The sequence below is a fragment of the Heterodontus francisci genome, chromosome 19 (assembly GCF_036365525.1).
Source record: "Heterodontus francisci isolate sHetFra1 chromosome 19, sHetFra1.hap1, whole genome shotgun sequence".
NCBI classification, from domain to species: Eukaryota; Metazoa; Chordata; class Chondrichthyes; order Heterodontiformes; family Heterodontidae; genus Heterodontus; species Heterodontus francisci.
In genome coordinates this window covers 90095964-90114146 of record NC_090389.1, presented here as the reverse complement: position 1 = coordinate 90114146, position 18183 = coordinate 90095964, and the positions used below count along the sequence as shown (strand labels likewise).

General features: G+C 43.8%; 1 protein-coding gene across 4 annotated transcripts in view; it reads left to right on the top strand.

The window, feature by feature from the left end:
* The window catches only part of LOC137380298 (cytosolic 10-formyltetrahydrofolate dehydrogenase-like), a 292525-nt gene that overhangs the window by 221065 nt on the left and 53277 nt on the right, over window positions 1–18183 (top strand). Inside the window, exons 1-4 of one of the 4 annotated variants that reach the window (XM_068052204.1) lie at window positions 3956–4076; window positions 13790–13895; window positions 14207–14366; window positions 17151–17385. In XM_068052204.1, the coding sequence (XP_067908305.1) occupies window positions 14240–14366; window positions 17151–17385 (362 nt within the window). In that variant the 5' untranslated portion in view covers window positions 3956–4076; window positions 13790–13895; window positions 14207–14239. Of the gene's footprint in view, window positions 1–3955; window positions 4077–13786; window positions 13896–14206; window positions 14367–17150; window positions 17386–18183 lie in introns of those variants that run through there. The other 3 variants (XM_068052203.1, XM_068052205.1, XM_068052206.1) reach the window with 3 other exon arrangements.

Sequence of the window (18183 nt, the reverse complement as noted above, 5' to 3'; positions counted from 1 at the left end):
CAAGGACACTACCCTGAGGCACTGAGGCCAATTAGAGTGATCCCAATTTGCCAGGCTGGTGAGGGTCTGATTGAGTGTTGTAATTGTCAGTTAAGTTTCAGTAAAAAAAAATTCCTCCATTGAATTAAAGCAGAGGGTTGGAATATTGAGAGAATGTGAGGCGAGGACAGAAACTGCAGCAACGAGTCTTCAACCCTGTGCTGCAGGTGAGTGAGATTCCAGCCCAGGAGGGGAACATCGCAACTAGGCATGAAAATCAGGAATGTACAAAAGATGAAAAGCCCAGTTGGTCCACTGAGCTGGCTGCAGACAGTCAGGATGTCTTAAATATTATTCTCAACAACCCCACAGCTCCTCTGTCTGCCTCCTATTCGCACACCCCAACCACTTACCCTCATCCCTATCCCCCCATTGACTCTGACTGCCCCCACTCACTATATAACCTATTCCACAGGTTGCCTATCCTTTGGGATAAGAACATCCCTAAATCTACTCCTAGTTGTGTACTTCTTTGTAACTTATATCCATGATCCCTAACTCCTCCAACTGAAATAATCAATCATTATGAGCACAGTCGAAACTCTTCATTAATTTAAATCCTCTATCAGACTGTTGCAGATCCTGCACATCACTCGAGTAAAAACAGCAGCTTTTTAAGCCATTTAGGGTAGCTGCAATGTTTTAAGGTGGGAAACAATCATGTGACCCTTCTCTGAAATATTTCCTGGAGTGTGGTTGGACAGAGTGCTCATAAGCAGAGTGTTAAAGTTGGGAATTTGGGTGAGAGTGGAATTCTCTGTCAGGTTGTGGATGAATAATTTCAAACTGAAATTTAGTTACAAATCAAGAACTAAAAGAAATTGCAAGTTAGTCAACACTTCACAGAAATTGTTTGCCAATGGTACTTAACTGTCAATCAGCTGTAAGTGTTTGGCTGAATAGGGTTAATTACTGTGAGCAGAAAACTGAGTAAACACTTGTATAATAAAAGCAAAATACTGCAGATGCTGGAAATCTGAAATAAAAACAAGAAATGCTGGAATCACTCAGCAGGTCTGGCAGCATCTGTGGAGAGAGAAGCAGAGTTAACGTTTCAGGTCAGTGACCCTTCTTCAGAACTGGCAAGTATTAGAAATGTGAAAGGTTTTAAGCAAGTAAAGCGGGGATGGGGCAAGAGATAACAAAGGAGAAGGTGTAGATAGGACAGCATCACAGTGAATAACCGACCAGAAGGTCATGGAGCAAAGGCAAACAATATGTTAATTGTGTGTTGAAAGACAAAGCATTAGTACAGATAGGGTGTTTTCAGACTGAAAATTGAACAGCCACAAGTACAAACATGAAAAAAAAACAGTGGGTAAGCAAACTGAACAAACTACAATGAAATAAAATAAACAGAAAAAAAGACAAAGAAAAAATAACTTAAAATAAAAGTAAAATGGGGGCCCGTCATGCTCTGAAATTATTGAACTCAATGTTCAGTCCGGCAGGCTGTAGTGTGCCTAATCAGGAAATGAGATGCTGTTCCTCGAGCTTGCATTGATGTTCACTGGAACACTGCAGCAATCCCAGGATAGAGATGTGAGCATGAGAGCAGGGGGGAGTGTTGAAATGGCAAGCAACCGGAAGCTTGGGGTCCTGCTTATGGACTGAGTGGAGGTGTTCTGCAAAGCGGTCGCCCAGTCTGCGCTTGGTCTATACCAATGTAGAGGAGATCACATTGTGAGCAGCGAATACAGTATACTACATTGAAAGAAGTACAAGTAAATCGCTGCTTCACCTGAAAGGAGTGTTTGAGACCTGGGATAGTGAGGAGAGAGGAGGTAAATGGGCAGGTATTACACCTCCTGCGATTGCAGGAAGGTGCCGTGGGAAGGGGACGAGGTGGTGGGGGTAATGGAGGAGTGGACCAGGGTGTCGCAGAGGGAATGATCCCTTCGGAATGCTGACAGGGGAAGGGAGGGGAAGATGCGTTTTGTAGTGGCCAAGTAAACACTTGTAACTTGGGTGTGGCTCGAAAATGTGCATAAAAGTAAACAACATCTGCTGATGCAGAGTGTTCATGAACAGAGTGCATTGTAAACAGGGTATAAAAGTTGGTAATTTAGTACAAGTGGGAATTTGGAGGAACGAGGTACAGAGGGTGAAGGAGCTGTTGCTTTTTGCCTCCAATACGTGCAGTGGTTTGTGTTACAAGTAAATATTTAATTTAATCTACATATAACTGAAACTAGATTAACTAATTAGTTAAAAATGATAAGCTAAATTGATAATATATATAAACTTTAATTAGTTAAATAAAATAAGGTTTGATCAGGATGGCAGTGTCGGTGGTTTGCTGTAACTGAAGCATGTGGAAGTTTGTGAAGAGACTTTGTAAATGTGTGAGCTGGGACTATAAGTGGTGTAAGGGGAGATGGTGGTGTAGAGGTAATGTCATTGGACTAATAATCCAGAACCTAGCCTAATGCCTTGAGGACATAGGTTTAAATCCCACCATGATAGCTGATGGAATTTAAACTCAATTAATTTCTAAAAATCTGACTTGAATCTCAGTAATGGTACCATAAAACTATCAGCAATTGTAAAAATCCATCTGGTTCACTAATGTGTGCAGTTTTGGTCTCCTTGTCTGAGGAAGGATGTTCTTGCTATAGAGGGAGTGCAGCGAAGGTTTACCAGACTGGTTCCTGGGATGGCAGGACTGATGTATGAAGAGAGATTGAGTCGGTTAGGATTATATTCGCTGGAGTTCAGAAGAGTGAGGGGGGATCTCATAGAAACCTATAAAATTCTAACAGGACTTGACAGGGTAGATGCAGGAAGGATGTTCCCGATGGTGGGGAAATCCAGAACCAGGGGTCACAGTCTAAGGATACGGGGTAAACCTTTCAAGACTGAGATGAGGAGAAATTTCTTCACCCAGACAGTGGTGAGCCTGTGGAATTCGCTACCACAGAAAGCAGTTGAGGCCAAAACATTGTATGTTTTCAAGAAGGAGTTAGATATATCTCTTGGGGCGAAAGGGATCAAAGGATATGGGGGGAAAACGGGAATGGGTTACTGAGTTGGATGATCAGACATGATCATAATGAATGGCGGAGCAGGCTCGAAGGGCCGAATGGCCTGCTCCTATTTTCTATGTTTCTATGTCCTTTAGGGAAGGAAATCTGCTGTCTTTACCTGGTCTGGCCTATGTGTGACTCCAGACACACAATAATGTGTTTGATTCATATTTGCCCTCAGAAATAGCTGAGCAAGCTACTCAGTTCAGGGGTCATTAAGGAAAAGCAACTAATGCTGGCCTTGCCAGTGAAACCCACAACCCATGAATGAATAAAAATAACTTCAGCCCCTCAAGCCTGCTCTGCCATTCAATATGATCATGGCTGATCATTGACCTCATCTCCATTTCCACGCCCTATCTACCCCCTTATCTCTTAATTCCCTTAGTGTCCAAAATTCGATCAATCTCAGCCTGGAATATACTCATCAACTGAGCATTCACAGCTCTCTGGGGTGGAGAATTCCAAAAATTCACAACCCTCTGAGTGAAGAAACTTCTCCTCCTCTCAGTCATAAATGGCCGAGCCCTTATCCTGAGATTGTGGCTCCAGTTCTGGACTCTCCAGCCTCGTCAAGCCCTTCAGATCATTGTTCTAAACTCCAGAGGTAGACAGAGAGAGTTCGGCAATTGAGGAACTGTACTCCAGTAAGAGTCAGTGTCTTTCGAAGAGGAACAGGACAGAAAGAAAAAACTGTAAACCACAGATATAAAAAAAAACTGTACATTTCACATCAAATCAATAGAAAAGTAAAAGGTTTAATGTTGAACTGCAGGGGGAAATCTATTCTTTACAATATTCTGGTCAGTTACTGTCATGAGCAGCTAGTTGGCAGACTGACGTTCAATCTTAAACATTCTCACTCTTCCCTTTTGTCCTGCAGAATTGCCCCTGGTTCAATGCCAAACCAATCCTCCTGACTTCTCCAACCCCCAGGTCTGCCTCAGACTCTCTCCCCTTTTGCAGTGCTGGTAATTCTGTGTGACACGCTCAGAGGGACACGGCTGTTCAGTAAGTCCTTTTGAAAATATTAATTCTCCGTTTCTTCAAAATTGGCAATTCTCTTCTGGCTCTTTCTGTTTAAAGCTGCATTTTGAATCTTTAAACGTGGAGAGATCCGGGGAGCTGCCATAAAATAATCGGAATGTGAGGGAGGCGAATATATTTGTGGTAACATTAGACTTTAAAATTTAAGGATGGGGATTTGCAAAGTGGTCCCGGGACAGTTAATATTAGAACTTAAACTGAAGTCAAAAGGGAAAAAAAAAAATCTCTACACATTTTGAAAGTTGAAAGGAAGAAACTACAAAGTTTAATTCGGTGTAAACAATAATACTGGCATGGGACTCTAGTTCTATTTAGAGCGAAGGCGGTCAATTTCCCAGATCTAGAAACTGAAGCCTGTTGCGCTTGTCTGTAACGTGGAGTTTGCAAAACTGTTATCTCAACTTTGTGTAAATGTCAGCGAGCAGCGGAATTCACTTCAGCAACTAATTTATTCATTTCATATTGAATGAGAAAGTGCTTCCTGATCGCGGTGTTTCTGCCCAGTTAAAACTCTGAAAACTGAATCCAACTTGAAGTGACTCCTCGGATGAGTTCAATGCTCGGAAACTTGTTTGCTGAAAACTGGGGGGGTTTTTTTGCACCGTTGATGTTGTCAAACTTCGCAAAGGTTCAGTTTGTTAATATGAAAGGCTTTTTACAAGTTAATTTTATGACTTCGGCTGAAGTTCATGTTTCCTTTTAGAATCATTAAAAATCAGTTGCTATTTATAACTTTAAATGGTTGTTAGAAGTGGCTGATCCGTCACTTTCGAACTTCAATTAAGTTTGAGGGAATGGATCCAGAATGGGAATATTGGTGAATACACATTCGAAAAACGTGCGATTAATATTAATATTCCGATTGTCCTGGGTTTAAGAGCTCTGGGTATTTGCAGCTCTCTTCACAGTGACTGATTGCGACAGATTTATCTGATTCATACGCACTGAGGTGAATCCAAGGTCAATGATTGGAGGAGAGTTTGGGATTTTTCACTCTTGACAAATACTGCAATCGGAGGCTTGTGTAATGCGTGGATCTGATTGGGCAAATGACCTAACCTGACACTGAGGAGATGCCCCTTTTCACAGCAGTTTAGGAAGCAGCAACATCGGTTTATGTGAACTGACTCCCCAAAGCCTGTCCACCATGTACAAGTCAGGAGTGTGATGGAATACTCTCCACTTGCCTGGATGGGTGCAGTTCCAACAACACTCAAGAAGCTGGACACCATCCAGGACAAAGCAGCCCGCTTGATTGGCACGCCATCTACAAACATTCACTCCCTCCACCACCGACGCACAGTGGCAGCAGTGTGTACCATCTACAAGATGCACTGTAGCAACTCACCAAGGCTCCTCAGACAGCACCTTCCAAACCCGCGACCTCTACCAACTAGAAGGACAAGGGCAGCAAATACATGGGAACACCACCACCTGCAAGATCCCCTCCAAGTCACACACCATGAGGTTAATGTGGTTATGTGATGTACAAGGACTTTCAAAAGGCATTTGATAAACTTGCTGGAGTTTCTTTGAGGATGAAACTAGCAAAATAGATAAGGGAGAACTAGTGGATGTGATGTGTTTGGATTTTCAGAAGACTTTCGATAAGGTCCCACACAGGAGATTAATAAACAAAATCAGAGCACATGGGATTGGGGTAATATACTGGCATGGATTGAGAATTGATTAACAGATAGAAAATAGAGAGTAGGAATAAACAGGTCATTCTCAGGTTGGCATTCTCGGGTTACTAGTGGGGCACCGCACAGATCAGTGCTTGGGCCCCAGCTATTCACAATCAATATCAATGATTTAGATGTGGGAACCAAATGTAATATTTCCATAAATAAAAGCAAAATACTGCGGATGCTGGAAATCTGAAACAAAAACAAGAAATGCTGGAACCACTCAGCAGGTCTGGCAGCATCTGTGGAAAGAGAAGCAGAGTTAACGTTTCAGGTCAGTGACCCTTCTTCGGAACTGTGTAATATTTCCATGTTTGTTAATGACACAAAACAAGGTGGGAATGTGAGTTGTGAGGAGGATGCAATATCAATGATTTAGATGTGGGAACCAAATGTAATATTTCCATAAATAAAAGCAAAATACTGCGGATGCTGGAAATCTGAAACAAAAACAAGAAATGCTGGAACCACTCAGCAGGTCTGGCAGCATCTGTGGAAAGAGAAGCAGAGTTAACGTTTCAGGTCAGTGACCCTTCTTCGGAACTGTGTAATATTTCCATGTTTGTTAATGACACAAAACAAGGTGGGAATGTGAGTTGTGAGGAGGATGCGATGAGGCTTCAAGGGGATTTAGACAGGCTAAGCGAGTGGCTAAGAACATAGAATCATAGAAAGTTTACAACACACAGAGAGACCACTTGGCCCATCGTGCCTGTACTGGCCGAAAAATGATCCACCTATTCTAATCCCACCTTCCAGCATTTGGTCCGTAGTCCTGCAGATTAAGGCACTTGAGGTGCATATCCAGACTCCTTTTAAATGAGTTGAGGGTCTCTGCCTCAACTATCCTTTCAGGCAGTGAGTTCCAGACCATCACCACCCTCTGGGTGAAAAATACATTTCCTCATCTCCCCTCTAATCTTTCTACCAATCACTTTAAATCTGTGGCTCCTAGTCAGTGACATCTCTGCTAAGGTAAATAGGCCCTTCACATCCACTCTATCGAGGCCCTCACGATTTTGTACATTTCAATCAGATCTCCCCCCAACCTTCTCTGTTCCAAGGAGAACAACCCCAGCCTATCCAATCTTTCCTCATTGCTGCATTTTTCCAGTCCTGGCAACATCCTCGTAAATCTCCTCTGTCCCTCTCTAGTGCAATTACATCCTTTCTGTAATGAGGTGACCAGAACTGCACGCAGTACTCAAAGTTGTGGCCTTAATAATGATGTAGACAGTTATGGCAGATGGAATATAATGTGGAAAAATGTGAAGTTCTCCACTTTGGTAGGAAAAACAGAAATGCAGAGTATTTCTTAAATGGTGAGAAGTTAGGAAGTGTTGATGTCCAAAGGGACCTGGGTGTCCTTGTTCATAAGTCACTGAAAGCTAACATGCAAGTGCAGCAAGCAGTTAGGAAGGCAAATGGTATGTAGGCCTTTTCTTTCTTCTTTCTTTCTTTTGGGCCTCCTTATCTCGAGAGACAATGGATACGCGCCTGGAGGTGGTCAGTGGTTTGTGAAGCAGCGCCTGGAGTGGCTATAAAGGCCAATTCTGGAGTGACAGGCTCTTCCACAGGTGCTGCAGAGAAATTTGTTTGTTGGGGCTGTTGCACAGTTGGCTCTCCCCTTGCGCCTCTGTCTTTTTTCCTGCCAACTACTAAGTCTCTTCGACTCGCCACAATTTAGCCCTGTCTTTATGGCTGCCCGCCAGCTCTGGCGAAAGCAAAATACTGCGGATGCTGGAAATCTGAAACAAAAACAAGAAATGCTGGAACCACTCAGCAGGTCTGGCAGCATCTGTGGAAAGAGAAGCAGAGTTAACGTTTCAGGTCAGTGACCCTTCTTCGGAACTGTGTAATATTTCCATGTTTGTTAATGACACAAAACAAGGTGGGAATGTGAGTTGTGAGGAGGATGCGATGAGGCTTCAAGGGGATTTAGACAGGCTAAGCGAGTGGCTAAGAACATAGAATCATAGAAAGTTTACAACACACAGAGAGACCACTTGGCCCATCGTGCCTGTACTGGCCGAAAAATGATCCACCTATTCTAATCCCACCTTCCAGCATTTGGTCCGTAGTCCTGCAGATTAAGGCACTTGAGGTGCATATCCAGACTCCTTTTAAATGAGTTGAGGGTCTCTGCCTCAACTATCCTTTCAGGCAGTGAGTTCCAGACCATCACCACCCTCTGGGTGAAAAATACATTTCCTCATCTCCCCTCTAATCTTTCTACCAATCACTTTAAATCTGTGGCTCCTAGTCAGTGACATCTCTGCTAAGGTAAATAGGCCCTTCACATCCACTCTATCGAGGCCCTCACGATTTTGTACATTTCAATCAGATCTCCCCCCAACCTTCTCTGTTCCAAGGAGAACAACCCCAGCCTATCCAATCTTTCCTCATTGCTGCATTTTTCCAGTCCTGGCAACATCCTCGTAAATCTCCTCTGTCCCTCTCTAGTGCAATTACATCCTTTCTGTAATGAGGTGACCAGAACTGCACGCAGTACTCAAAGTTGTGGCCTTAATAATGATGTAGACAGTTATGGCAGATGGAATATAATGTGGAAAAATGTGAAGTTCTCCACTTTGGTAGGAAAAACAGAAATGCAGAGTATTTCTTAAATGGTGAGAAGTTAGGAAGTGTTGATGTCCAAAGGGACCTGGGTGTCCTTGTTCATAAGTCACTGAAAGCTAACATGCAAGTGCAGCAAGCAGTTAGGAAGGCAAATGGTATGTAGGCCTTTATTGCAAGAGGATTTGAGTACAGGAGTAAAGAAGTCTTTCTGCAATTGTATAAAGCCTTGGTGAGACAGCACCTGGAGTATTGTGTACAGTTTTGGTCTCCTTACCTAAGCAACAATATACTTGCCACAGAGAGGGGGTGAAATGGAGATTCACCAGACTGATCCCTGGGATGGTGGGATTGTTCTATGAGGAGAGATTGAGGAGACTAGGCCTATATTCTCCAGAGTTTAGAAGAGTGAGAGGTGATCTCATTGTAACATGCAAAATTCTTACAGGGCGTGATAGGGTAGATGCAGGAAGGATGTTTCCCCTGTCTGGGAGTGTAGAACCAGGGGACCCAGTCTCAGAATAAGAGGTAAGTCATGTAAGACTGAGATGAGGAGAATTTTTACATTCAGAGGGTGGTGAATCTTTGGAATTTTCTATATCAGAGGGCAGTGGAGGCTCAGTCATTGAGTATGTTCAAGACAGAGTTCAATAGGTTCCCAATTATTAAAGATAACAAGGGAAAATGGTGTTGAAGTAGAAGATCAGCCATGATCAAGTTGAATGGTGGAGCAGGCTCGAGGGACTGAATGGCCTATTCCTGCTCCGAGTTCCGAAGTTCCCATGTTCCTTTGATAAAGTGCCACGAGACAGGCTTGTCAGTAAATTTGAAGCCCATGTCGTCCATGAAGGTGGTGGAAGTGGAGACAATCAATGATTTCAAAAGGAAATTGGACGGGTTCTTAAGCAAATAAACTTACAGGGCTACGGAGATCAAGGAAGGGAGTGGGACTGACTGGATTGCTCCATGATGAGCCAGCAGGGACTCAATGGGCCAAATGGCCTCCTTCTATGCCGTATATGACTCTATGAAAAGGGACAGTGGCAGCATGGATATGAAGTTGGCTGAGTGACAGGAAACAGAGAGTTGTGGTGAACAGTTTTTTTGGACAGGAGGAAGGGTTCCTCGGGGCCGGTATTAGGACCACTGCTTTACTTGATCTTTATTAATGACCTAGACTTGGATATGCAGGGCAGAATTTCAAATTTACGAATGACAGAAAACTTGGAAGTATTGTGAGCTGTGAGGAGGATAGTGATAATCTTCAAGAGGTCATGGACAGGCTGGTGGAATGGGCAGACAAGTGGCAGATGAAATTTAATGCAGAGAAGTGTGAAGTGATAGATTTTGGTAGGAAGGACAAAGAGAGACAATATAAAATAAAGGATACAGTTCTTAAGGGGGTGCAGGAGCAGAGGGACCTGGGTGTATATGTGCACAAATCATTGAAGGTGACAGGACAGGTTGAGAAAGTGGTTAATAAGGCATACAGAAACCTGGGCTTTATAATAAGAGAGGCATTGAGTACAAAAGTAAGGCAGTTATGGTGAACCTTTCTAGATCTCTGTTTCAGCCTCAACTGGAGTATTGTGTCCAATTCTGGGAACCACACTTTAGGAAGGTTGTGAAGGCATTAGAGAGGATGCAGAAAAGATTCATGAGCATGGTTGCAGGGACAAGGAACTTCAGTTACATAGATAGATTAGAGAAACTGGGATTGTTCTCCTTAGAGCAGAAAAGATTGAGAAGAGATTTGATGATTGCACAATGTTCTGCACCATTCATAATTCCTCAGATACTGAAGCAGCCAGTGTCCAGATGCAGCAAGACCTGGACAATATCCAGGCTTGGGCTGATAAGTGGCAAGTAATATTTGCGCCACACAAGTGCCAGGCAATGGCCATCTCAAACAAGAGAGAATCTAACCATCTCCCCTTGACATTCAACGGCATTATTATCGCTGAATCCCCAACTATCAACATCCTGGGAGTTACCATTGACCAGAAACTGAACTGGAGTAGCCATATAAATACTGTGGCTACAAGAGCAGGTCAGAGGCTCGGAATCCTGTGGCGAGTAACTCACCTCCTGACTCCCCAAAGCCTGTCCACCATCTACAAGGCACAAGTCAGGAGTGTGATGAAATAATCTCCACTTGCCTGGATGGGTGCAACTCCAACAACACTCAAGAAGCTCGACACCATCCAGGACAAAGCAGCCAGCTTGATTGGCACCCCATCCATCACCTTCAACATTCACTCCCTTCACCACCATCGCACAGTAGCAGCAGTGTGTACCATCTACAAGATGCACTGCAGCAACTCACCAAGGCTCTTTCGATAGTACCTTCCAAACCCGCCACCTCTACCATCTAGAAGGACAAGGGCAGCAGATGCATGGGAACACCACCACCTGCAAGTTTCCCTCCAAGTCACACACCATCCTGACTTGGAACTATATCCCCATTCCTTCACTGTCGCTGGGTCAAAATTCTGGAACTCCCTTCCTAACAGCACTGTGGGTATACCTACCCCACATGGACTGCAGCGGTTCAAGAAGGCAGCTCACCACCACCTTCTCAAGGGCATTAAGGCTGGGTAATAAATGCTGACCTAGCCAGCGATGCCCACATCCCATGAACAAATCAGAAAAAAAGGTTTTCAAAATCATAAGGGGTCTGGACAGAGTAGATAGGGAGAAACTGTTCCTATTGGAGGAAGGGTCAAGAACCAGAGGACACTGATTTAAAGTGATTGACAAAAGAAGTAATGGTGACATGAGGAAAAAATGTTTTTACGCAGCGTGTGTTTAGGATCTGGAATGCACTGCCTGAGAGTGCGTTGGAGGCAGATTCAATCGTGGCTTTCAAAAGGGAATTGAATAATTATCTGAAGAGAAAAAATTGTAGGGCAACGTGTAAAAGGCGGGGGAGTGGGACTAGCTGAGTTGTTCTTGCAGACAGCCAGCACGGACACGATGGGCTGAATTATCTCCTTCTGGAATTAATCATTCTATGATTTGTGGACTGCAGAGGTTCAAGAAGTGTCTCACCACCCCCTTCTCAAGGACAATTAAGGATGGGCAATAAATGTCAGCCTGACCAGCAATGCCCACATCCCATGAATTAATTATTAAAAACTACCTAATGTCCAGATTGTGAAACTTTGACAATTTTACAACTGTGTGCAATTTTGGTCTCCTTATCTGAGGAAGGATGTTCTTGCTATAGAGGGAGTGCAGCGAAGGTTTACCAGACTGATTCCTGGGATGGTGGGACTGATGTATGAGGAGAGATTGAGTCGGTTAGGATTATATTCGCTGGAGTTCAGAAGAGTGAGGGGGGATCTCATAGAAAACTATAAAATTCTAACAGGACTTGACAGGGTAGATGCAGGAAGGATGTTCCCGATGGTGGAGGAGTTCAGAACCAGGGGTCATAGTCTAAGGATACGGGGTAAACCTTTCAGGACTGAGATGAGGAGAAATTTCTTCACCCAGAGAGTGGTGAGCCTGTGGAATTCGCTACCCCAGAAAGCCGTTGAGGCCAAAACATTGTATGTTTTCAAGAGGAGTTAGATATAGCTCTTGGGTCGAAAGGGATCAAAGGATATGGGGGGAAAGCAGGAACAGGTTACTGAGTTGGATGATCAGCCATGATCATAATGAATGGTGGAGCAGGCTCGAAGGGCCGAATGGCCTACTCCTGCTCTTATTTTCTATGTTTCTATTTGGAAAGCTTAACTGAAGTGTTGGTTTTCTTTGTTTAATTAATTTGTTCCGATGTCATTCCCAACAATGAGGGATCCCAGTTATAAGGAAAAAATTGGGGGTCTTTTCACTGGAATAGAGAAGGATAAGATAGATTTAATATGTGAAGGCCTTTGAGTCAGTATTTGAGTAAGTAACAAGTAGGTTCAGGAGACTGCATCATTGTCACACTGGTAGGATTCTTGCCTTTGAGTTAAAAGGTACTGGGTTTGAATCTCACTATGGACAGTCTGGGCAAATGGAGACTGCAATTCCTTCCTGCAATTCTGGGTTGTCATCTAGCAGCATGTGGTGAGTAGACCCCAGCTTTTCCATGCCCATGCCCCCATTATGTGGGAACTCATAAAATCTTTCTGCTGGAATTGGACTAATCTCACCCCTGCCCATGTTTCCTTCAAACACTCTCTAACATGTACCTAAACGTTGATGTTGCTTTGCCTCAATCATTAGTTTCATAGCCACACAATTCACTGTGTAAAAATGTTTCCCTGGCTCTCTGTCTTAAGTCTTTTGCATTTAATCTTACCTACATCCTCTTGTCTAGACCCCTCAATCACTGAATAGTGTTACGACCAAGGCGGGAGGAGTGCACTATCTTTCTCTCATCCTACTTCTCCACAGATCACAACAGATATTTAAATGTGTACCCAATTACCGATGTGGCCAATTATATTCTCTATCTATTTTAGTTTCAGAATAATATCCACCAACCAGGTTTCTTTAATAAACAACGAAAGTATTAATTCATTGTGAAGCAAGACATCGTCAATAAAGATGCAAAGCTTTAACACGCAGTTTGAAATATGACAGCAAATATATATATTCCCTGCTAAATACACAACACCCACACACTGACACAGATACACACACACACACACACACACACACCTGCAAAGATGCTTTGGCCAAAATACTTGTCAATTCTTGAAGAAAAAGGATAAGATATGTCCTGTTCCAGATGCCATACAGTCTGGTGTCTAAGTCCACGTAGACGGGTCACTGGAATCTTTTCAGAAGCAGTTCATTCAGGAGTTGTCAAGAGGGAGTCTTCCAAAAGCTTCTCAGGAGAAATGTGGCAACAGGCGTTACATACTTGAGGTGGAGAAAAGATGAGCTGGGTGTTTCTTTCAGCAGGCTACCAACTCAACCGACTCAAAACAGTACTCAAAAATGAAACCCACTCTTGAGCACCATAAATCTTGACATTCACTTCTCTTGTAAACAACTTCCATAGTCTGAGGCACCTGTTGTTTTCTTAGCTGAAGACATGCGATATCCCGTAAATGTTGCTTTTAATCAGAGTCCTTCCAGTGGCCCTTTTTTAAAAAAAAAAGTCCAGCATCAATGGAATCACTTCAGTCCTCCAATGAATCCATCTCCACAATTCTAAAACACGAGTCCTCAAAAAAGTTAAAAAATGGAAGCACTTTCATAACAATAGAATATGCTTTTATTCTGGTAGCTCTGGAATTCCCTATCTAAATTTTGTTGCTTCTGTCCCTTTAAGGCGCTCCTTAAAAACGTATTTCTCCCAATGACATTCCTGCAAAACACCTCTATCCAATTACCCTGTGATGTCTTCTGTCTTAATGAAAACAGCCCCAATTTTTCACATTTTACTTTGTGTTTCCTCATACCAAGCAGCGTCCTGGTGAATCTGCATTTTACATTTTCCTCAACATCCTTCTAAAATATGGAACCCGAAACTACATATCGTGCTCAGGAGCCTTATTACTGCAACACCATTACAGTGAGACTTTTATATTCTATACCACTTGTCAGAAAGAAAACGTAAATTGATTATCATTCCAGCACAAGAAAAGTTGCAAAGTTTAGCATATTCGAAGCTTAGAAGGAACAACAATAACTTGTATTTATATAGTGCCTTTAACAGTTAGAAATGTCGCAAAGCACTTCACAGAAGCGGTAATCAAAAAAAATTACACCGAGCCACATAAAGAGATATTTGACAGGTGAGGATCCTCACCAGATTCAAACCTGGGGTGGAAGTGTTCCCTTGTTATCTTGCTGTTGGAGTATCACATGTTTGGTTTATGTCAGTTTCAGCAGGTCTGTGCTTGCTGCTGAAGAAGGATGAAGATCGCTGTGATTGGACAGAGCCTTTTCGGCCAAGAGGTGTACAAGGAACTCAAGAAGGCAGGACATGAGATTGTAGGAATATTCACAATCCCAGACAAAGATGGCAAAGAAGATCCTCTCGGTGGGTATGGTCTCTCGGTGGGTGCAATCTCTCGGTGGGTATGGTCTCTCGGTGGGTGCAATCTCTCAGTGGGTATGGTTTCTTGGTGGGTATGGTTTCTGAGTGGGTACAGTTCCTTTGCCAGTACAGTCTCTTGGGGTGGGCACGGACTCTTGCTTGGTACAGTGCACAATGAACTTTAAGAAGTAAATTACCCAAACATTAAACCTGTAATAAGATGTGTGCGATGGTGGCAAGGCTGAGAGTGCCAGGGCAGTGAGTGGTACAGGGAGGTTGGTACATTGCCTTTCATACCTGTACCTTGGTTTAAGTTCAGCCAGATGTGGGATGGTACATGTCAGGTTTCTGCATGAAATGGAGCTGAGGGAATCTCTACCCTGTTCTGACCTTGGCTGGGGGCAGGAGTGTCACTGATTCCCCCCAATCCTATCGCAATGAAAGAAGGAACTTCTTTCTATGCAGCACCTGTCACGACCTCAGGGTGTCCCAAAGCACTTCATAGCCAAGTACTTTTTGAAGTGTAATCACTGTTACAATGTTGGTAACGTTGCAGCCAATTAACAGAAACAAGACAGGATGATGCTGAATTCTTCTGCCTGAAATGGTAGATGATTGGACGGGTGGACCGAGTGGGGGAGGGGTGGGGGTGGGGAAATGGTGTCGGTGGGTGTAGCGATAAAGAGAAAATATACTGAAAATTCTCTCCACAGTATTCTCCCTTAATACAGTGTTACAGCCAAGTGAGGAGGGGGATCTCAGCCTCCCCTCTTGCCCCTTCTTCTTATTTGACCGCAACAGGGTTTATTCCTTTTAAACAGTGATTGTGCTTACCACCTCTGTGAGTGTTTTACCTTTTCCCTTTACTGTGATTGTGAAAGAACCAATCAGACAGGTTTTCTTGAGTTTAAACAAGAAAGAGGTAAACTTATTATACTTAACAATCTAATCCCAATTTAAAATAATAAAAAATACACTACACATTCACATGCACATTCACACGAGAATCACAGACACAAAATAGATGACAGAGGGAAAAATAAATTTGTAGTTGGATTAAAGTCCAGAATAAATGGAACTTAAATACATAGTCTGTGAAGCGGATGATCCGGTAGTCCTCCGGCTGAAGCTGTGTTCTTGAAGTCCGTGGCTGGTCAAAGTGCACTTTGTGGTTGGCCTGCTTTGCTCAGGGTTTTCTTGAAGGCAGACTGGTAGGTGGTTCTCTTCCCCTGGTCTCTGGCTGTAGCAGTCGGTAGACTTGGAGGGTCCACAGTCGCAGATGGTTTTCAAACTTGATGTTTTCTGGAGAGAGAGAGAGAGAAAGGGAAGCACATAGCCTCCTCTGCTGCTACACACAGTTACTGCTTGTCTTCTGTGAGTGTAACAAAACTCCCAGTTTTTCAGAGATGGACAGATGGTCACATGGTTCTCTCAATCCCTTTTTTTTTAAGAGGTCCAAAGTCTAAAACCAAAACCTTTCTTTAGCGGGGTTGTCAGTGTTTACCTCCTGGAGGCACGTCTCCACTTAAGAATGTCTCAAAATAGCTCTGACTTTCTTGCTAATGAGGATGATCTGCATAATCTGCTCAGCCAAAGCATTGTTCAGCTGGGTTTCTTGTTTGAGTTTTGTCTCCAGTTCAATCTCCTGATATTTCAGTGGCCATTTTGGCTGCTAGTTTTTAAAAGTTAACTTGTCGGATTTTTTCCATTAAAAGTCTAATGTAAGTTTCCAACCAATAAAATTAAGATCTCTCATTTGGCATATGGAGTTTTCTTGACAACAGACTTAATGCTGTGGAAGTGGATATCGTATTCCATTTGAATCCGAAAGGGGCAACAGTTTCTCACCTTTAATTTCCCACTGCTGTGAGCAGATGCTGCATCTTTATCAGCTACATAACCACAAAACACACCCTGTAGGAAAGTGATTGGAGGCTGCTCATAATTAGTTCCAACTTGTCCTTGATCCGTGGGTGTTGTCCCCCAATGCTTTGGCATCCTCTGGGTGAATACTTAGCAGAATTGTCAGTTCCATGTGGGGCACAGAGCACTTCAGCTCCATCACACAATGGATTGAGTCTGAAAAACAACTGGCCCACAACAAGATCAACATCCTATCAACATCCTAGGGGCTACCATTGACCAGAAACTAAATAGGAGTAGCCATATGAATACCGTGGCTACAAGAGCAGGTCAGAGGCTAGGAATCCTGAGGCGAGTAACTCACCTCCTGACTCCCCAAAGCCTGTCCACCATCTTCAAGGCACAAGTCAGGAGTGTGATGGAATACTCTCCACTTGACTGGATGGGTGCAGCTCCAACAACACTCAAGAAGCTCGACACTATCCAGGACAAAGCAGCCCGCTTGATTGGCACCCCATCTACAAACATTCACTCCCTCCACCACCATCGCACAGTAGCAGCAGTGTGTACCATCTACAAGATGCACTGCAGCAATGCACCAAGGCTCCTTAGACAGCACCTTCCAAACCCGCGACCTCTACCAACTAGAAGGACAAGGGCAGCAGATGCATGGGAACACCACTATCTGCAAATTCCCCTCCAAGCCACACCCCATCCTGACTTGGAACTATATCCCCATTTCTTCACTGTCGCTGGGTCAAAATTCTGGAACTCCCTTCCTAACAGCACTGTGGGTGTACCTACCCCACACGGATTGCAGCGGTTCAAGAAGGCAGCTCACCACCACCTTCTCAAGGGCAATTAGGGATGGGGAATAAATGCTGGCCTGGCTTTGAATAACCTCTGCAACATTTGCCCCATCAGCTGCAGAAGGTGCAAAGGACGGCACTCGCGTGTTCAAGTACTCACGTTGGAGGGTGAAAGGGAAGGCGATTCCTGAGGTGGTGAGCGAGTACTCGCGCCTCGGAGCTGAGCTGAACGTGCTGCCTTTCTGCTCCCAGTTCATTCCAATGGAAGTGATTGACTTCCCCAAGCATGGGTCCATCATTTACCATCCGTCCCTGCTGCCAAAGCACAGGGGAGCCTCAGCTATCAACTGGTAAGAGGACACCAAAAAATTATTTTTATCAATCACACCTTAGACCAACGTTCCCTATGATGTTTTCTTTGTGGGGGGGGTGGGGGGCTGGGGGGGGCGTGGGGAAACAGTTTGTTTAAGTATGAAGTAAATTTTATTTGCACATTTAAAGAGGCCGACTTGTGCGGGGCCTGTGTGGGGGCTTTCCGGCTGCTTTGAGGCAGTGTAGCTTTGAAGGAATATTGATTGAAACCATAGCTGGAGTATTGTGTCCAATTCTGGGCACCACAATTTAGAAAGGATGTCAAAGCCTGGGAGAGAGTGCAAAGGAGATTTACCACGATGATACCAGGGGTGAGGGATGAGGGACTTCAGTTATGTGGAGAGACTGGAGAAGCTGGGATTGTTCTCCTGAGAGCAGGGAAGGTCAAGCGAGAATTCAGTATTATTGTTCGAAATGATGTGGAGTTTTGATAGAGTACAAACTGTTTCCACTGGAAGGAAGCAAATTACCGAAACCCACCAATAACCAGAGGGCACAGATTTAAGGTATTTTGGAAAAGAACCTGCGGGGAGGAGGGGAAGAGAATATTTATTCTACGCAGTGAGTTGTTGTGATCTGGAACGCGCTGCCTGAAAGGGCGATGGAAGCAGATTCAATAGTAACTTTCAAAAGGGAATTGGATAAATGTTTGAAATCAGCTAACACAGAAATAGGCCCTTTGGCCTATCGTGTCTGTGAAAGAGTTATCCAATTAGCCCCCCTCCCCCCTGCTCTTCCCCCATAGCCCTGAAATGTTTTCCCCATTAAATATTTAT